Source organism: Caenorhabditis remanei, chromosome II (assembly GCF_010183535.1).
Source record: "Caenorhabditis remanei strain PX506 chromosome II, whole genome shotgun sequence".
Taxonomy (NCBI): domain Eukaryota; kingdom Metazoa; phylum Nematoda; class Chromadorea; order Rhabditida; family Rhabditidae; genus Caenorhabditis; species Caenorhabditis remanei.
Genome location: NC_071329.1, coordinates 6,836,091 through 6,855,972, shown reverse-complemented (window position 1 = coordinate 6,855,972; position 19,882 = coordinate 6,836,091). Strand labels below are relative to the sequence as shown.

General features: G+C 38.0%; 5 protein-coding genes across 5 annotated transcripts; 3 read left to right on the top strand and 2 right to left on the bottom strand.

The window, feature by feature from the left end:
• Window positions 1–43: 43 nt before the first annotated feature.
• Window positions 44–604, top strand: GCK72_004944 (uncharacterized protein; the record flags this gene model as incomplete). The annotated part of the gene is made up of 2 exons (XM_053724957.1): window positions 44–154; window positions 290–604. 2 exons carry the CDS (start codon window positions 44–46, stop codon window positions 602–604), a joined length of 426 nt encoding a protein of 141 aa, XP_053589151.1.
• GCK72_004943 (uncharacterized protein) lies at window positions 156–5,981 on the bottom strand (the record flags this gene model as incomplete). The annotated part of the gene is made up of 5 exons (XM_003116776.2): window positions 156–246; window positions 300–577; window positions 632–775; window positions 1,078–1,244; window positions 5,879–5,981. 5 exons carry the CDS (start codon window positions 5,979–5,981, stop codon window positions 156–158), a joined length of 783 nt encoding a protein of 260 aa, XP_003116824.2.
• Window positions 5,982–15,276: 9,295 nt separating this feature from the next.
• GCK72_004942 (uncharacterized protein) lies at window positions 15,277–16,008 on the top strand (the record flags this gene model as incomplete). Its single annotated transcript, XM_003116861.2, has 3 exons — window positions 15,277–15,405; window positions 15,573–15,725; window positions 15,805–16,008. 3 exons carry the CDS (start codon window positions 15,277–15,279, stop codon window positions 16,006–16,008), a joined length of 486 nt encoding a protein of 161 aa, XP_003116909.1.
• Window positions 16,009–16,831: 823 nt separating this feature from the next.
• GCK72_004941 (uncharacterized protein) lies at window positions 16,832–17,697 on the top strand (the record flags this gene model as incomplete). Its single annotated transcript, XM_053724956.1, has 4 exons — window positions 16,832–16,927; window positions 16,976–17,222; window positions 17,371–17,513; window positions 17,560–17,697. 4 exons carry the CDS (start codon window positions 16,832–16,834, stop codon window positions 17,695–17,697), a joined length of 624 nt encoding a protein of 207 aa, XP_053589150.1.
• Window positions 17,698–17,987: 290 nt separating this feature from the next.
• Window positions 17,988–19,716, bottom strand: GCK72_004940 (uncharacterized protein; the record flags this gene model as incomplete). The annotated part of the gene is made up of 6 exons (XM_053724955.1): window positions 17,988–18,192; window positions 18,303–18,392; window positions 18,498–18,864; window positions 18,916–19,391; window positions 19,441–19,639; window positions 19,689–19,716. The coding sequence occupies 6 exons, from the start codon at window positions 19,714–19,716 to the stop codon at window positions 17,988–17,990; spliced, it is 1,365 nt and encodes a 454-aa protein (XP_053589149.1).
• Between the last annotated feature and the right edge of the window lie 166 nt (window positions 19,717–19,882).

Genomic DNA, 19,882 nt, shown 5'->3' with positions numbered 1-19,882 from the left:
TAGCAAAATAAATAGGAGATGATGTAATAGAGGAGAAAAATAAATGAAATCGAGACAAAATATATATGGAAAAGCGGAGAGAAGAAAGGAGCCAGAAAACGAGATCACAGTTGGTTGGGAATGGAAAGAAGGGTGTGACGAGAGGTTGAAGAGAGTTAGTATTGTGAATACTTTCTGACTCCATTTGGTGGAGTACGTGGATCCACGTTGAGCGAGATTTTTCGGTTTGGGCACACGCCGACACGTCTGGAAATGGGAACAGTTTGAATTATTGATTCACAAGTTTAAGCAAAACTCACTTATCGATATTCTCAAAGTACTGAACGTGTGCATTGAACGAGTGTTTTCTTCTGAATTGACGGACTTGGGCGTCGAATCCGTCACGGATGAGTTCGATGAACGAACAGATGAGAAGTCTCCATGCCCGACTGGTCTCTTTACTCTGTTTCACTCCATCTTGTTTCAGAATCACTTCGACCATTATCTCCTGGAAACGGTCCCATTCTTGAGTGCTGAAACCGTTTTCGTGTTTCAAGTTGACGTGGTTTGCACCGATCTCGCGGAGGAACTCGGAGTCCTGAAAAAAATCAAAAAGTTAGATTAGAGCGTACTTGCGAGTTATAATACTTACAACATCTCCTTCGATAATCTTATCGAGAAGTTGAAGAAGATACTTGGCGTGATCGGCTACAGTACGAACTCCGTTTGGATTGGTGGACAATGAGTAGGTGGCAGATTGGAAGCATTGAGAGACGATTGGACAGTTGGATTCGAGCTGGAAATCGGGAGATTTAGTTTGGAAAATAACGTCATTTCCGATATAACAACACCCACAAAGCTCTAATCTGTTTTTTTGACATTTGGAGATCAGAAGAGATGAGGAACGGTTTAGTCATGAATGTTCTGGTTGGTCGAGTCTCCAGAGACACCGTGTTTATCACCGGCCGAGGACTTTTATAAACTAGTCTCGTTTGATTTAGTCGGTTACACTTTTGCCCGCCGTCCCAGAGATCGTTGGTTCCGATCCCCCGGCTCGACCTAATATTTTTTTCTTTTTTCCAACTATATAAAACTCACTCTAGAGAAGCAACGAGTCAAGACAATGATGAGTCCTTTCGTGTTGATATGTCTCCATGATCTACGGACAACGGACACTTGGGATGGTGTCAATTGAGAGCAAACCGGAATAATGTTCCGTGGGGAGAGGGAGATACTTCCCGAACGGTCACGAGCTGACATTGATTCTGGAATAAATATAATTTAGAAGTTTGTAAATACAAAATGAAAATGAAATCTCTAGATTTTACGAAAGACTAGACAAGAAGTCGAGACTAATTATGTTATTTTGTCAAAGTCTTTGTATAATTATATAGAATTTTGGCTCCGAAAAAAGGAAAAGTCTGATGTCCCGGACACCACATGACTATACGAAGAGAAGGGGACACCAGAAATCACGTTTCTCTTCTTATGGAAAGGAAAAAGTGATGCCAATGTTTATTCTGGCTTCCGGTTGAGAAGGTAAGGGTCTGGAGGGTTTAAGGTTATGGGCGTGGCTTGGGAAGGTCATTTCTCAACTTGTTGCAAAAAAAGTTTGGCAGGTGGAGGAATTGAACTCTCGAACTTTTGATAGTAAGGATGCCACTACTGCACACAGACGAGGAAAAGAAGCGCTGAGAACTCCCGAACTGCGAAGAATAGAAACTAAAATAGAACCGAATGCATGAAATATTCAATTTTCTCTAGTTAGCGCCTCGATCTTTGACTAAAAAACTATACAAGATGGGCGGTCCCATCCGTTAAATCTGCTTAGGCACCAGATTTCACCAGATTGGAACGTCATTTTTTGGAAAAAAAAAGAAGAAAAAGATGAATTTGCGAATTAGTGAGAAAAGTTGTCAGTAGTCAGCAGTTTCTACTCGATTTCCTTCCTTCCGTTTACAAGTATTCGCCCTCGGGCGGCTGAAATTTTTGGTTTTAGAGTATTTTTAGAAGGGAGGAGTACGTTGAAGGTTTAAACAAATATAGGCAACGATTTTAGAGGGGGGAAGTGGAAGAAAATTATTTTAGTACAGGAAGTGTCTGGAGTAGGTCATATGGCTCATGTAGGTACTCAAGGTTTTCTAGAAATCGGCAAAATAAGTTTCCTACTACAGAGGTTTCTAGGTTACCAAATCCAAAGATCTCAAAATTTTCTCATTCGAGAAAATATTTGAATTCAGAAGAAAAAGGTCATTCACTGAAAAATAAAAATTTCGTGTTCGAGATTTCGAAAAACAGAAATCTCGAATTAGAACATGTGATGACGTCAAGAGTAGGTCAATTATTGAAAAAAACGCGTAAAAGGCGCACCAGACTCTGTCTTGAGATGATGCACTTCTAATGAGTAATCCACTTGAGTCAAATTTCCTTGCGTCATAGAAATAATAAGAAAATGAGTGAAAAGTGAAAATGATTTGTAACCGGAGACACCTTCGAGAGGGCGTTAGTAGGAGGGACTGGATAAGGACATTGAACAAGAGAGACAACAAACTAATTGCAGCTCTCCAGAGAGGAGGGATTCGTGACTTCATAATGAGGATTCTTGATTTTTGTGTGATGAGTGTTGGACTAGGAAGAATGGAATTAAAGAAAACGAGAGAATTGGTAGTTTTTAGAACTATTTGAGTAAGAAATTCGGATTCTGAACACATTTTTACCCCTACTTGAGTTTTTGATGGGGAAAAGTGATGGATTTTGGAAAAAGTCTGCAAGTTCTTGGATTCAGGTGCATCGGGGGCTCAGAAAGAAAGGTATAGTAACCCATGAAGTAATACAGTAATAGAAAAGTTGATTACTAACAATTACTTGATTGAGAAAGTTAATATTTTTGTGTGCATTTTTGGATTCAGGCTACTTTTTTTACCCTACTCAGAATGTGTGTTTTTGAAAAAGAACCAGATTCAGTGCGAGTTTTCGTAAAATATGGTAACGGTGGGTGTGTGCAGATTTGGAAGTACAGTAACTCAGAATTTAAAAAGTTATGCTTCAAATTTGAATACTGTACAAATTGATGTGAGATGTGGTGTCTCTCATGAAATAAAGCAATCTTAAAACTCCGGGTTTTCTGAAAACCGAAGTGAACCTCTAAGCTAAAGTGAGATTCCTAAAATCGGTCTGATCTTGGGTCCGCCTCCCAATTCTACAAACACCGACCAGACCGCCCAGAAAAACGGAATTTCTATTCATCCTTTGTTTCAAACAGACACACATCCCCTACCCCTATTCATCAACTAATTATACATTTCTTTATTCTATTCATTTTCCGAAAAAAAAAACAGAAATTTAAAGAAATAAAGAAAGAACGGATCTTCGGAATTACTTGTGCTCAATGCAACTGAGTCAGTTTATTCTCGATGAGTAAATAATTTCAGAAATCTCTTATCGCTTAAATAATTTTGAATGATAAGGGATTAGAATAGAGGCTAGAGTGAGTGAGTGAGAGAGAGCCACCTGATCAAGAACATGTTTAGAGAAAACAAAAAAAGAAATTACTTCCGGGCGTCTCTCTGACATCACACACACAGAGGGTCTGAAAATAGAATGTTCTGAACTTGCTAAAGGGCTTGTCTGTCTAAAAAAGAAGTGGCAGTAGATCAAAAATAGATGAAAGTTTACATAAAGGGTGTTAACAAGAAATGGGATGAATAAGGATTAGTGAAGTACGTAGATAAGGAGAAGAGGATGCATCATGTTTAGGATTTATCAATAGACTCATTTTGGGAGAGGATCCGAGAATAGTTTGCAAGGGGAGACACGTTTTCAGATTTATCACGAATTCCTTAATTCAGAATTTGAAATCTTGAAATGGGGAATTCTGAACTACGGGTACTAAATTTTGGGATTTGAAAGAAGAATTTTGAAAATAAAGGTTTCTGGACGGAATAGTTTTTTTAAACAAATTGGAAGTTCAATTGTTTTGTTTTGAACTTTTGGAATGTGAGATTCAAAAGATCAGTTCTAGATTTGGGATTTTGAAGTTTAGATTCTGAATCCTGAATCCGGGACACAGAATTTGCATTGGAAACTCAGAAATAGAATTTTGGTATCTCATATCTGAATTCTGAGTTTTGCAATCGGAATTGAAGATCCTCAATTCTGGACTACTCACTTTTGATTCTGAATTCTGGTGTTCATCCTGAATCTGGAGTTAAGATTCAGTTTACTGAATCCAGATTTCTGACGTATGTCGTCCGAAGTTCAGATTCATAATTTCAAGTTCAAAGTTATGAGTTTTTGATTCTGAAATCCGGATTCTGATTCAAATTCCGGAATTTCAATTACCAAAACTGAATATTGGATTTTCGTTTTCCCCGCCAGTGGCCACCACCCTAGACTCTTGTAATTTGAATAAACTCTAATATTTCAAAGATGAAAATCTCCTTCTGAAGATCGTTCAAAACACACCGGAAACCTAACCGAACAAACACCTATTCTCCAAAAAATGTTTTTCATTTCTCTTTTTTCTCTCCAACGAAAAAAAAATCAGAATTTAATGTTTCACACAAAAACGAGCGAGAGCGTATACGCATTTTCCGGTGTCAAGAAGTCATGGAGACCTCCGTAAAAGATTCAAAAACCAGGAGGATTCTGCTCGAAAATAAAAAATTCGTAACCAAATCAGACGGAGCAAAAGGGAGCAGATTGTTTGCAAAAAGGACAAGAAAACGGACAGGAAGGGGGATCGGGCACTTCCGTCTAGAAGTTTCTTTTGACTTTTCACGAAACAGCTAACAAGTTGACGAGAAGGAAGAAGATTTCGAAATTTGTTAGGTTGCAAATTGCAATCATGCTCCAACGGAACGGACTGTCCGCAATCATAACCATCTTGCATTAGTGATTACCACGAGATGATCATGGCTGACTGGCTAACGCTTTCCTTTTCGTTCCAAAGATGGTCGGTTTGACCCCACCTCACCTGATTTTCTTTTTCGTTCTTTTTCTTTTAATTTAAAATCAAAAGCTAAACCATAGACACGCAATATATTTTTGGTTAAGTATCGAATGACGTATTGAAGTCGAAAAAAGACAAAAAGCGTTCGTCTGTGACTTTTGCAAAAAAAAAGAAAAAGCGTTTTATTTTTTCTACACGGCGAGGCGAGCAAGAAGACAAAGATGCGTTGGTTTATGTTCTGCAGCTTCTTCTTTTTTCGTTTGTCTACAAATATAAATGTGACGTGTTTTTATGTGAAGACTAGCATGAGACAAGAGGGGTTCAAAACGATAAATATACCCCTTCTGGTCGAGTGTATATACATTTTTTATAGAAGAAGAAAGGGTGGTTTTTGGTTTTCTTTTTTTTAGGTTACTGTAGTTTTATTTCTGTGTGATCACCGAGATAGCTCTACGATAACTTGCTGAATTTTTGAAACTCCAACTTATTTCAAATTCACAAAAACCGAGATAATCTTTCTTGTGACCTAATGTAAGGATAAAGTCGAAAAAAAAAACAGATGAGGAATAAACTCAAATGAAAGTTTTCAAGAAAATAAAGGAGATGAACTCGATGACATGTGCAGAAGAAGAGATAAGCTAGCCTCACTCTTATTTGTGAGCTCTGACGTTTTCTATCCTTTTTCTTTTTTCAGAAAATTTCGAATTTTTCTCTCTGTGTGTGTGACAACTCATCCGAGGAAACTTTTTTCATTCGAGAAGTTGACGTAATTTGGAACTCTTGATATTCACGAATTTTGAGGAAAACTCGAGAAAAACAGTTGTTTTTGAGAAATATCAATATAAAATGTGGCAGTGGTTGAATTCAAAAAGTTGTGAATTTTGTCGTGAGGTGTCTGCACAGAATCAAAACTACAGTACCCAAGCATCTGAATAGTATCTCACTCACCCATTCCACCTGGTCCATATCTTGTCATTGGCGAACTTGGAGCACTTCTTGCCATCGCTGGACTCAACGAGCGAGAAGTACGCGGGACGGACAACGAGATCATTTCTGAAAAAAAGAGAATTTAAGTGTCGACTGGAAAACAAAAAGTCATATATTTGGTATGAATCGAAAATAAAAACAAAAAAAGTTAATCGAAATTCGAAATCTTTTTTTCTGAAGAGAGGGAGTCTTTTTGGAGGTGGAGACATATCTGATTTCATGATGAAAGAGCGGAAGATCGCTTCTTTATTTTTTGGTTTTGGAGATTTTTTCGGAAAAGGAAATACGTGTGTTTTTCGAAATCTGTATAGTCAAACTTAAAAATTCAAAAAATGTGAATCTCGTCAGAATATCAGATACCTCAGAAACTAGTTGCTCAGGAATCGTCAACAACCTGGAAAACGTTTTGAACATGAAAAACGAAGGAGAGCCCACCAATTTTGAGAGCAGAGTGCAAATGATTTATGGAACAGGAGAGGAAGAAAAGGAACGGGCGGAACAATGTTACTAGTGGTAAACAAGAAAAAGAATTTGGAAGTTTTTCTGAAATTTTATTGCTTTTCCAGTTTGTAGACTTGTGCTCCATTGTGATCGAATTAAAATGGGAACACTGGTGTTCCGATTCATTGGTGTTCGGCTTTACTAGAAAACTAAAAAATATGACGATTTTCAAAAAATAAGGAATTTAACCGGGGTGGTGTGGAGCGATAGGCGGAAATAGTAGCCATTAAACCGGTTGGATTCCTGCCGGTACTGCCTCCGAGGTTAACTAGCGAATGCCCCCCAGGTAACCCTGGAGTCATGGGGCGTGACTTATATCATTGGAAAGCTAAGAAAACGCTGATTCTAAATATTTTTTGCCCTCGAGGTCTGGTATTCCAAAAAGCAAGGCCAAAGATATGAAAAATGACAAATTATTGCATTTCTGACACGCGATAATTTTTTGACATTTTTTGCAGTTTTCGCGTGTTAAAAAGGTAATAATTCTCTATTTTTCCTAACTTTGACCTTGTTTTTCTCGAATACCATACCTCGAGGGCAAAAAACAGAACATATGTTTGGAATCAGCGTTTTCTCAGCTTTCCAATGGTATAGGTCACATTCCATAACTCCACAGTCACCTGGAGGGAGGCCTTCCCTAGTAAAGATCCTCCATTTTCGACTCGACTCAATATGATATGACGTAAGGAAACTCAAGTACAAGGATCAGCTCGAAAATTGAAAAACAAGAAGAAAAACGAACTCATTTAACCGAAATAGAGAGAGAACACATGAAAAATAATTGGAAGACAAAAAAGGGAAGACGATGGATGATATCCATTGAGATCCCACCCCCAACAGACACCCGGATTAGTGTAAAAGGGAGGATTTGAGGGAAAGAAGTTATTAGATATTACGTAAATAAAGAATTACGAAAATCGGATGAGTGTTAGGGCAGGGATTTCAGAGTTCTTAAGACACTCCTTTTTTCCAAGTGCCGTAACACTGGAGCAGCTAATGAAACAACCAAAATGGGCGTGGCTTAATATGGCTGTTTTCTGGATGTCAGGAACGCGCCAAAGGCGCGCCAGAGAATTGACATTCTAGAAATCGGGAACTTAATAAATGAAGAATGTTTCCGAAAGTTATCCCTAAACATGGCGGCAAATATCTTGCTATTCTCATCAAAAGTTATGATATCAAATTCTTAGAAGACTCAACAAAATCTGATACAAATCTTAAAAACACATAAGAAAATATAATCACCAAGTTAATATTTCTATGGAAAAATGGAGCATTTGCACGCTTTAAGTACCAAATTCTAGAAATCACCTGCTCATTTTTCATTAAATAATTCATCATAGTTATTCAGAGAAAACAGATGAAAATAGTCAAAAAAATGTATTTTTGGAATAGAAAGTTTGTTTCTAAATTTGATTTAATTCAAGTTTGATCTGGAAATGAAAGAGGAAGTGGAATGAGTTCATGGAGCTATTTTTGGAACTCTAAGTAGATAGATGGTCGAATAGGAATGGAGGTACAGTAACCTAAGAGGAAAAAACCCGCGTGAGGAAAATGAAAAAAAGAAAACTGAAATTTCAGAACTCAAAATGATACATATCTCTTGAAGCTCTTGGAGCACGAAATCAGGTAGGCGTACATCTAGGTTTGATACAAAGGGAAACTATCCACGTGGAAATAATTTTCATTAGGAAACTACCTGATAAACAAGATAATCAGAATGTGAAGCGTGAAAAGTGATGAATTTCAGTACTAATATGAAATCATAGTTATCAGAGTGAAGAGACTTATGGAAAGGACGGGGTGTATGGGCTTTGGGGCCAGACGTATGGAAACCAAGACATTTGGCAACCAGACATTTCGAAACCGGGAGTTTTGAAACGTCTGCTTTCGAAAATATTGGCGAAATGTATTGGTTTCGAAACGTCCCACATTCATAGTTGTACGGAATGAAATTTTTCAATTTCCAGAATACGGAATGAATATTTAAACTTTCCGGAGTCCGCAATCCGGAACCGAAAGGAAATGTTCAAAATCTGGAATTTGGAGTCAGGAACCGGAATGAAAAAACCCGGAATTTCAAATGATTTGCCAAACTTGCAAAATCAAGTCATTTAGTCGAGTGTTTTTAATGATCAATAATGTTTGAAACTACTTTTAAGGATCAAGCCCGAAAAATCAGTATTCTATTCGTCTTAAAAAACTGAAAATTAAAAATTTTAACTTCCGGATTCCGGAAATCGGAAACTCAAAAGCCGGGATCAGGCATCCGGAACCGGAATAAAAAAACCCGGAATTCCAGAATTCCGGTATCCGGTTTCCGGACAACTGTGCACAGCCTGAACGGGAGAGGGATGTGAGAGGGATGACCTAGAAAACCAAAAAATCAAAAAGCTTGGCCATCCTGTAATCTGGCAAGACCAATCCGACCAAACTGACTAACAAGCAGACACCTGAACTCTCTTTTATATGGAACCCAACCGGATACGAAACCGCATTAAAACAACGGTATATGGGGGTGAGAGATGATTATTATGACACATGTCACACCACTTGTTTTTATGCAAAAAAATAAGAGCATCAGTCTTCTTTTCTTCTTCTTCTTCTCATCAAAAATAAAGGACCACCACCGACACAAATTAATTGGAAAGAGACCAGAGAGAGAAGTGATGAAAAAAGGAAACAACTCGTCATCTGATATGTATGAATTTTGTCACGTTTCTCTACTTCTGATGGGAAAGAAAAGAAGGGAGAAAAAACAATTATTTTTAGGGGGTCCTCTCCTCAAGAGGACATTGATATTGTGTTGACTCATTTCTGGAAGAAGAAGAAGATGTCATATTATGTCAGAATACAAGAGGTGGTACTTGAAGAGAGAAGGGTTTCGGGTCGTCAGGAGACCCGGAATCTTGAGAATTTTAATTTTAGGCACAATAGAAGTTTTGGGGTCTCGAAACGAAACCGTAATTCATCGTGATGGGACCCAAAGTTTGGAAAATTTCAAAAAAGGGCATGATTATACTTTTCTGAAAGCTCAATAAGAGCTCTACAAAGCTCGGATACTTGTTCAAATAGAATTTCGGTTAGCATCGAGATTCAAGGGAAAACCGAGTCATACTGTACTTTCGTAGTGAAACTCAACTTTCTCAAAGAGTGACAAAGTCTGGAAATTTGAGATGATACGGTTTTGGCTTAAACTGTTGATATCAGTACTAAACTTGAGGAAGGACCATCAGGATGTACGCGAATACAGTATTTTCGTGGTGAGACCCAAATTAGAAACTGAAAAATGTTACGATAGTTGAAGTGATAGCAAGATTTACAGATCCTTTCCCACCGAAAAATATTTATCACGTTCTGTAAAGGTTTCAGGTCTCAGTCTTGATACAGTATACCACAATTCTTACGTGATGTTTCACCTCGCTTACCACAGTTTTGTGAGTATTTTCATTCGAAACTCGAAAATATTTCATAATACCGTACTAGACGACTCACCTTTCCTTGGCCGCGAATTCCTTGGATACTTGACAGATTGAGCCTTTTGTTTCAACATCTTTGAGCTTGTTCCCTGAAATTCAAAATTCAGTTCAATCAACTTCGGAATCAATTTTCAAGAAGACAAAAAAGAAAAGAAAATGACGAGAAACACTGCTTTAAATAGTGTCCTTTAAGAGCTTTGACCTTCTTTTCACATGACGTTTCGAAGGAAAAAAAGATAATAAATAATTGAAAAAGTTTCAAAAAATCTGTGGAGAAATAAAACTAAAAACCTGGAGGTTCTAGAGAAAATACTTATTTTCACAAAAAATTTTGGTCATGCAAAACGAAAAAAATCGCGTGTGTGTGTATCAATATCGTCAAGAGTTGTATTCCGGGACTGAGAAAGAAAGTATATCAGAATAAGTTAGATGAACTCTTTTTGCCCAAAAAAAGGAGAAGACGTCAGTTGAGTCGATATATAATGGGAGGGATACGGAAGAAAAAGACAGAAAAACGGGCGGTGTGTGTGTTAGAGTATGTGTGAATATTTGATTAAAATGTGCAAGTTTTTACTATTAGAAGGGGTAATATTGGTTTGATTCATAGAGATTTTTGACAATTTCAAATTCTGAAAATCGGATCAAACGACTCGAGGTGTCACAAGGAAATCCAGGAAGAATGGATCTCTAGGACTCCATAGAGATTAGTCTGGTTGTTTGAGTAATATGGTGTGTATTACTATGATAATACGTCACAAAACAAAACAAAAGCATGGAGGACTTCCCGTTTAGAATTGAGATAAAAGGATTAAACTGATTGAGGAAAAATGACTGGATTAGGAGTTGGTTTATGGAGAAAATGGTGAGAAATGGGAGATCACTGGGAATAGGTTGGTGAGAAATGAGACGTACCGGTACCCAATATTTTTGAGGATTTTGAGATAGATCCTTTATAATGGGCCACGCGGTTTTAAACCTAAATGGATGGTTTTTAGAGTGTTTGCTGTAATTAAAACAGCTTTGATTGTTTTCAGTGGAAAATGCCCAACTTTGCGAGTTGGTGGCGGTGACACTGATTGTCCCAAAGAGTAAATGTTAGGTGGATTTACCGTAAAACCCTTAATAGAGATTTCCCAAGTAGCAAGATTTTGGTGCACAATATCTCAAATGCCTTAAGAGTTATCACATTTTTTCCAACTCAAGAAACATTTTATAAGCATTCAGCTATATTTTTGTCTGTTGGCACTTTTTGATATCTCCATTGGGAAAAAAGATGTACCGCGTTAAATAGACTTTGCTGGAGGCAAAGAATTTCAAAAATCTCATTATACCTTGTACAAACATATGAAGTACTACTTTTGATCTTTATAATTCATACAAAATTAACAATTCAATTAGCACCACCGTCACAAACTCTAAAAGTCTGAAACTGTGAACTGAAAATAGCTAAAGTTGTTAGAGACCAGCACTGTAGCTATGTAGCCAGCGATAACTACCGTATCCCGTGGTACAATCAGAGATAACTTATAGTATTCGATCCGAACCGGAACTAACTCCTCCATTTTTGTTTTCAGACTAACTATATACCCCCCTAGTACACTTCCGCTATCTATCCTAAATTCCATGTCAATATGTTTTCCTCTCTACCCCAAACCACCCCCTTAGGAACTGTCTAGACTGTACATACATACCAAATCATCTAGTATACACTCTCGGGACCATACCAATTTCAGACAACACTCCGCCCACTTCAGAAAGTCTGTCAAGCGAGAAAACGAGAATTTTTCTTCTCTCATGAAAAAAAAATTGGAATTCAAGTTCAGGTAGACCGGAAATTGAATGTTATGCGAGAGGGAAGTGATGCAGTTTTGAACTTTTCGACTTTTTGGTTTTTTGAATGAATTTCCGTTGGTGGGTAGGTCAAAGAATAGGTGAGGAATGATTGAAACGGAAATCATGAGAAACTGAGAAAATTGGGAGATCGGGGGACATCTGGAGGGACGGACACACGGACAGATAAAGCGGACGGATAGGAGATCTCACCAATCTAGAGCTCCATAAAAATTAGACATCGGGACATCCGGACAGACAGAAAATAAAGCAAAAACTTAAGGAGAGGGCTTTCGGATCTGTGGACATCGGTAAAGAACGACAGAATGATGTGAGTTTGGAAAATTTTATGATTAATTCTTTAATATGAATATTCGGATCTACAGACACATACCAACACATTTCTAGATTCGTCTCCATCACTTGGAAATGAAACCGACTTCATACAGAAAAAGCTCTGTAATGCTGCAGAAAAATCAGAATAAGAGTGAGGTACACACATTTTCAAAAGACCAAAGAAGAACAAGAAAAAAACAAGAATATTTTTTCCTTCACAATGTTTTTTTCCTACCACATCCTTCATTAGTTTTCTTTCTTTTTTTCAATTCTTGCTTGCCACGTCATCATGTTTTATTCTGGAATGAGGTGGAGAGGTCGGGAATCAGGATCTGGGGTGTCGGTGACGCGTTGGCAGAGTATAGAAAAGAAATTTGGAGAAACTAAAATCTAAATCGGTGACTAAACCTTTTTTCAACAAAACCACATCCCAAAGTGAGATTGAAACAAAAACTTTCTTCTCTGCTCCCATCAAAAAAAGTGAATTCGAGCGAAAATTCAACAATTTGTCATCGAAACGAAAGTGGAAAAACATAACGACACGTCTCATGTCAAAAAGTTATTTTTTACGAAAACGACTAAAAATTGGACGAAATGAGGAAAGAGAGAAGGAGAAAAGTGGTTGTTATTCTATTTTTGACGTGGAAGGGAAAAAGAGAACACCAAATAGAAAAGAAAAAAAAGTGGACAATTTCTATGGTCCGTCGGGAGATGAGTGAATATGAGATGGGGGATATCTGAATTGTTTTTGAGATGGGAAGGATTGGATTCAGAGTTCGGAGGATTGGTGATCAAGTTCAGGAGCTGAGAGATATGAATGACAACGAATTCAATTTCTCAAAATCGTGAGAGAACAATTATCAGACAGAGCACACTGTAAAGAGGGATGACGGACATCTGGAAATTCAGGCGAAGAGCCAGAAGTCCTTGAATATCTGAGCATCCTTCAAACGAACATCAGGTAAGACAGACACACAGACAGACAGAATAAATAGAGTGAGATATTTGTTGGGTCCCGAAACTTCGATTTCCCAAGTCACTCAATTTAGGACAACTCTTATAGATCGGGACTTGAAGTAACTAGGATCAACAGCTTAATATAAATTAGTATACATAAGCAGTTCACTGATCAAAATCTCAAGTAATGCACTGAGTGTTTCATCCATCTGGAACAAAATTAATGAAGTAACCTTCTTTGAAAATTCTTTCAGACACGACCTTCTTGCAAACGAATTGCAGAAACAGACCGATTGTCTCATAAAAGAAAATGACTAACCTTGGTTAAAGACCAGTAAGAACACCTGCACATTAAAGAAAAATGCACACAAATGAAATTGAATACACAATGAGATATGATCATTTATTATGGAAAGTTAGGTGATCAGAATTGAAGTGAAAAGTGGAAAACAATCAGAGAGGATTGTTTTGACGTTTTAGAGTACAACATTATGAATTTCAGGTTAGGGATTCTCGAAATCTTGAATTCTTGTATCTCAAGAATCAAAAAGATCTCGTCTACTCGAGAAGTGCCTTCTAACTGAAAACAAAACAAATGTAGTTTCTGACGAAGAAGATTCTCTCGTCATCAGATGCTCATTCCGGAAATGAAATCCTTTCTCTCTCCACTTGCCGATTGAATTTTCGTTACATGGATAGCGATGGAATAGGGGGAATAGACAATTAGAAATCAAGTTTTAGTACGTACTTTGTTTGAGGAACCTATTTTTTGAAAGGGCTTTTGTAAGGACTTCAGGAAGATGTGAACTTGATGGATAGGAGACTGAAAAGTGGAAATCCGAGTTTAATCTGAAAAAATGAGAAGACTACCAAGGGTTGTTGCATTTGGGAATCTGAAAATCTGGAGATCTAAAAATAGAAAAATAAGAAAAAAAGGCAATTTTCAGAAAATATAGCATCAGAAATTTCCCTATAAATATGTTTCGAGAATATTCAAATATTGTAGACCCCTAGAAGAACCAAAATTATTATTCCAATGAATCCGACGTCTGCACAAACATACGCACAGACAGACATCCAAACAACGCTTTCCAAATTTCCAACCATTTTCAAAAATACTGTAGATGAGTTTTAATTTTCTGAATCTTCTAAAACTACCGTAGCCTGGTTAGTTTCGTGGTAAGACCTTTGAAACATTATTTTTCGAATTCAGCTTGCCAAGACGCTTCGAATGAGTATAATCATGCCTGTATTCTGATAGTTTTTTTGTTGGACCATTTTTGGTGACAAGACCCAAAATTTTCAAAATTTTCAGAACATTGGCATGATTATACTCATTCGAAGAGTTTTGGCGAGCTAAATACAATTATGCCAACAAAAAATTTGAAAAATGGGTCCCACCACGAAATTTGGATCCAACATTTGACAAAATTTTTCTGCGCATTATACTTTTCTGAACCCTCTCATCGAGACAAATCTCGATTTAATTAATATTCCTCCAGTTTTTTTCCCATATTTAAATTGCTGGATCCACTGGTACTGTCGTGTCCCCTTGAAACTTCTGTTCCAGAATTCCTTTTTCTAGTTTTTCGGTTCGTTATCAATTATATAAACACCAACAACCAAAATTTTCCCAATTTGTTTATTATTTTCCTCTCCATACATTCCATACCTATCATCTTATCTCCTCTTCTCCTTCCCAATCAACAACCTACTCCAACCATGTTTGTCCTTCTTCTCCTCTTTTTTCCGCATCCCCCCTCTTCTTGTCCATTCTCTCCGTCTCTCCGTCTCTTCTCCTCATAAAAACTGCAAACCCCAACGTTTCTCTTTGCGTCTCCACGAGCCCCTCTGTACTCTCACTGACCCACTGTAGGCAAACATGCTCTACCGAAGGCCACGCGGTTGGCGAATTGCCTACGCAGCGACTCACCTATTCAAAAGGGATACGGAGAGAAGCGGTATTTACGCAAGCACTACGCAACTGTTTAGGCAACTTTTGAAAGTCTTTTTTTCACCTTTTTAGATGTTGTTTTAACGGATTTTGATATGGAAGAAGATTCCAGATGATTAGAGCAAGATTTACAGTTGAGGGGTACTGTAGTACTGTAACTAGGTTGTCACGTGGTTTTGTAGGTGTTAGGGATTATTGATTGATTGGAAAATTTGCATTTTTAATTGTCATCATTTTTCTTTTATTTTTCCTTTTTCTTCTTTCCAAATTTTCAAGTTTTCCCAGTTTGCAGGGTACCAACTATGTCTGACGATCATCACGACGACGAGCACTTCCACACCGGAGACTCGGGAGCCGCCGCCACCTTCCCAAAGCAATGCTCGGCTCTTCGTAAGAACGAGCACGTCATGATCAAGGGACGTCCATGCAAGGTAAGAAGACACTCATTTTGAAGAAAGATGAAAAAGTGCGATGACTGATTTGGATAAGTTTCGGCTGATAATTATTGATGCCAACTTTAGAATATTGCTGAGCACAATAATTAAATGTCTAGAACCTTCCAGTGGTATGGAATAACACTAAAAGAAAATAATTACAGATCGTCGAAATGTCGACCTCGAAGACCGGAAAGCACGGTCACGCTAAGGTTCACATGGTCGCCATCGACATCTTCACCGGAAAGAAGCTTGAAGATATCTGCCCATCCACTCACAACATGGATGTTCCAGTCGTCAAGCGTCGTGAGTACTTGGTGAGTTTTTCAGAAACTTTTCAAATAGTTAAAAGTATCAAAAACCTTTTTGTCATCACCCTCCATTCCATTGTTTCAGTTGATGGCCATCGACGACGGATTCTTCTCCCTTATGGACCCAGAAACCTGTGACCAAAAGGACGATCTCCGAGTTCCAGACAACGAAATCGGACAACAAATCCGTGACGCTTTCGAGAAGGAGGAGGGATCCGTCCTCGTCCAAGTCGTCTCCGCCATCGGTGAGGAGGCCGCTCTCGGATGGAAGGTCAGCACCAAGGAATAAATTATTTATTTATTTTATTCTTTGTCTTCTGATCCACCCTTCAACTACACCCCTGAATTCTGAATTCAAGTCCATCAGCTCATCCAATCCACTCAACCAACCCATCCACTTCCCCAACCATCCCCCCAAAACTTTCACTATGTGCGGCCCCAAAAGGAGATTTTTTGGTTTTTATCATTTTTACAAAAAACCAGAATTCTCTTATAAAGAGCTTATCATCAAGTGTTCGTGTTATTCCTTTCCTTGTTTCAACTTTTTTTTCTTTTTTTCAGAATCATTCGCTATTTTTTATTCTCTCTCATCTCGAGAGATCAAATAAATTATCAGAAAGTTTTGAGTTATTCGTCACCCAAACCTCCATGAAATTCACTGACTATTTCTCCCTTTTCTTCTTTTTTGCCTTTTTGTTTTTTTTTCTTCTTTCTTATCGATTTTTTATCTGAAAACCATCCCGTAGGTAACTTGTTTACTTTTTATCTGGAGTTATATGAGACGCCCGTTTTGATTTATGAATGAAGTTGCACGGAGATAATTCTAATTAATTTTTTATTGATTCGAGATAATGGAGATAATGAGATGGGGGTTACGGTAGTCAGAAAGATTCTGAAATTGAGGAAACTCAAACGTAGATTATCATGCCTAAGTCCCAACGCGCTCTAATGAAATATCGAATAATCAAAAACTGAATCTCAACAGAGCACACTTGCATACGAACCACGTTTCAAAAATCTTTCACGTGCCGCCCGTTTTCCAGTTCTCTCAAAATACTTCAATAAAAAAATGAAGTAAAAATCATTTCTACGAAAAATACACTTTTCAAAAAATGACAGCATGTGTGAAGGCGAATTCTCAAAGAGTGATTTACACCAAATCCGGTGTAGTCACCACCCGACGAATCGATGATCACTCGCCGTTTGCTGTGAGTTATGAATGTTCTGAATCCCTGAATCCACCCATCATTCTTCAGATGGCTTACAACTGTGTGAATCGTTATCTCGGTGACAAGACAAAAATTCCGCAAAGAATGACAATAACTTCAAGTCAAACTGAGAATGGAAAGAGATTTGTGTCGATTAGTATGAATGAAATTACACGAAAAATAGCCACCGAGTTGGCTGAATCCAAGAATTTCGAAGCGGCATTCGATTTGGCTGATAACCGAAAATCACTTCATAAGGCTTGCGAGAATGCGAAGAGATTTTATAATGAGGCGTGTATAAGGCATCCAGAGGACACACCTTATTTCCTATTTTCAGCACATCCTCTACCATAATCCTTTCCCACCAAAACAAAAATTCTCCGTTTCTATTGCGAAGACTAAACCGAAAAAAGAGGACATCCAGAAATCTCAAAAATCTGAAGATCCATCGTTGAACACTGCCGCCAAACCCACATCCTCTTCTATATCTCTTCTTGAAGGAACTATGTCGTTGACTTCGATGTCATCTCATAGTCAACTTTCAGCCACAACTCCATCGCATCCGATTAATTTGAAGACTCCAAAGGTGGGCTTGGAGAGGATTCAATTATGAAAAAACTGTCAATTTTCAGAAGAAACGCTCGAATCGTTTCCGTTCAAACCCACCCGATTCGCAAATGGTCCATAAAAAGCAAAAAACTCCGCCGATTTCGCCGAAGGGAGCGAGCGATGAGAATCGGCTGATGAACACATTTAACACTTCAGAATAAAATGAAAGTATTAGTTAGAGAAACCAGAAAATGACTGAAGAATTATGAACGGAATGGGACAGAAATTGCACAGGAAAAGATAAAAGAAAAATCACAGATAAAGATGGCCTATAAAATCTTTGGGAAATGAAAGAATTTCAGCTAGAAAACAGGAAAAGAAACGCTAAACAACGAGCTAGAAATGCAGAGAAAAATTACAAATTACACTATGAGTATCCCCGTACATTTGAAAAAGTCAAGAGGTTTGAAGATAGAACAGAAATAATAAATTAATTTTCAAACAAAATAAATTATAATTCTTTCGTCGTCGTCGTCGTCGCTCGATCTTGCTCATTCTCTTTCTGTTGTTCTGTGAAAAAATGTCGCTTTCGTCGTTTCGCAGGTAACTCCATTGCAGCCACTTGAAGAGGCCATCCACCACCGATGACACCAGCTTGCACGGAGGCTCCTGTCACAACGGCAAGCTCCGGATCGACACCGTAGTTGGCGGATTTTCTTTAAAAATAATGGGTTTTACTGTACAAAAATAAGAAAAAAAATCGAACTTTCTCCTAATTTGCTGTCGATTTTGAGGAAAAAAAAAGAAGCTATTTTGTAAAACTTACTTGAAAAACCGCCCGACGATTTTTCGCACTGCTGGAACTTGAGTCGACCCACCAACCAACACAATTTCGTCCACATCTGCCGTATCAAGACTGAAATTTTTTGTTTTAAATACAAAATGGTAGAAAAACAATGAGAAAATTGACCGATTCTTACTGGCAATTTTCAAATAAATATATTAAAAATGAAATTATTACTTTGCATCTTCCAACGCGGCTGCTATTGGAAGTTCAATAGATTTCAGCAAGTCCTCATTCAACTTTTCAAATTCATCTCTCGTCAAATCGTATTTCCACTTTCCAACTGTCTTCAAATTCAATGAAATTGTAGTCGATGGAACACTTGTCAATCGAATTTTCCCTTTTTCAACTTCCAATCGAATCTGTTGAATATCCTCCTTGTCATTGATAGTTTTTCCGAACTTTTCAGCTATTTTCTCGATAAGATGCTTTTGAACTCGCTCATTGAAGTCTTGACCACCGAGTCTATTGTTTCCAGCCATTGCTTGAGTGACGAAGACGCCACCTTGAAGCCAGAGAACCGACACGTCGAGAGTTCCGCCTCCTGCAATAAATTAAGAGATTTGTGCCGATTTTCAGAAATGAAAAAACTCACCCAAATCAACAACAACCACATTTTCCACTCCTTGCTTCTTGTGTAATCCGTATGCCAACGCTGCAGCCGTTGGCTCTGAAATCACGCGCCGAACTTCCATTTCAGCGATTTCTGCTGCTTTTGCTGTGAAATTCCGTTGCTTTTCATTGAATTCGGCTGGACATGAAATGACTACTTGTCCCAGAGTAACACCCAAATGTTTTGCTGCTGCTGATTTCAGATATTCAATGATAAGCGCTCCGATTTCTTCAGGATACACATTTTTGACACCGGCGTCGAGGGGAATCTCGAAAAATGCTTTGCCATCGGAATCGAGTTTGATTGTGAACGGATACCGTTTCTGATCTGCCAAGAAGTCCTGGTTATCCTTCTCGAAATTTCGGCCAATAAACCGTTTTGCATCATAAATTGTCTGTTTTGGATTGTGCTCTTGTTGTTCCACAGCTCTTGTTCCAATAATAACAGTGCCATTCGGTCTGAATTGTTTTGTTTAAAACTTCAAAAACAGTTTAGTTTAAAACTCACAGAAAAGCAACTACACTTGGCACCGACTTCTTGCCCAAATCATCGGCTAAAATGATAGTATCACCGGTCACAGCATGATAAATGCCTATTGACGAATAAGTTGTTCCTAAATCGATACCGGCTATCTTTGGTGGTGGTGGAGGCAGACCATACTTTTGTCCGAGCCATCCAGCTAGTAATAATACAAAAATACCGAATGCTGAAAAGAGAAAACTTGTTTTTAAAAACACAAATTATCAAAAATTTACCTAATAAAGAGCCAGTGGAGCCTGCCATCGTTCTATACTTTCCATATACTCTGAAGACTGATTTTTTGTTGAAATTTTATGAAAAATTTTGGAAACAAGCTATGAATTGACAATTTTAAGACGGTGACGTGTGCTAAAAATTTCAATTGTTCAGAACGTAACGCAACCTCGCCCCGCCGCACATGCCAAAAAGT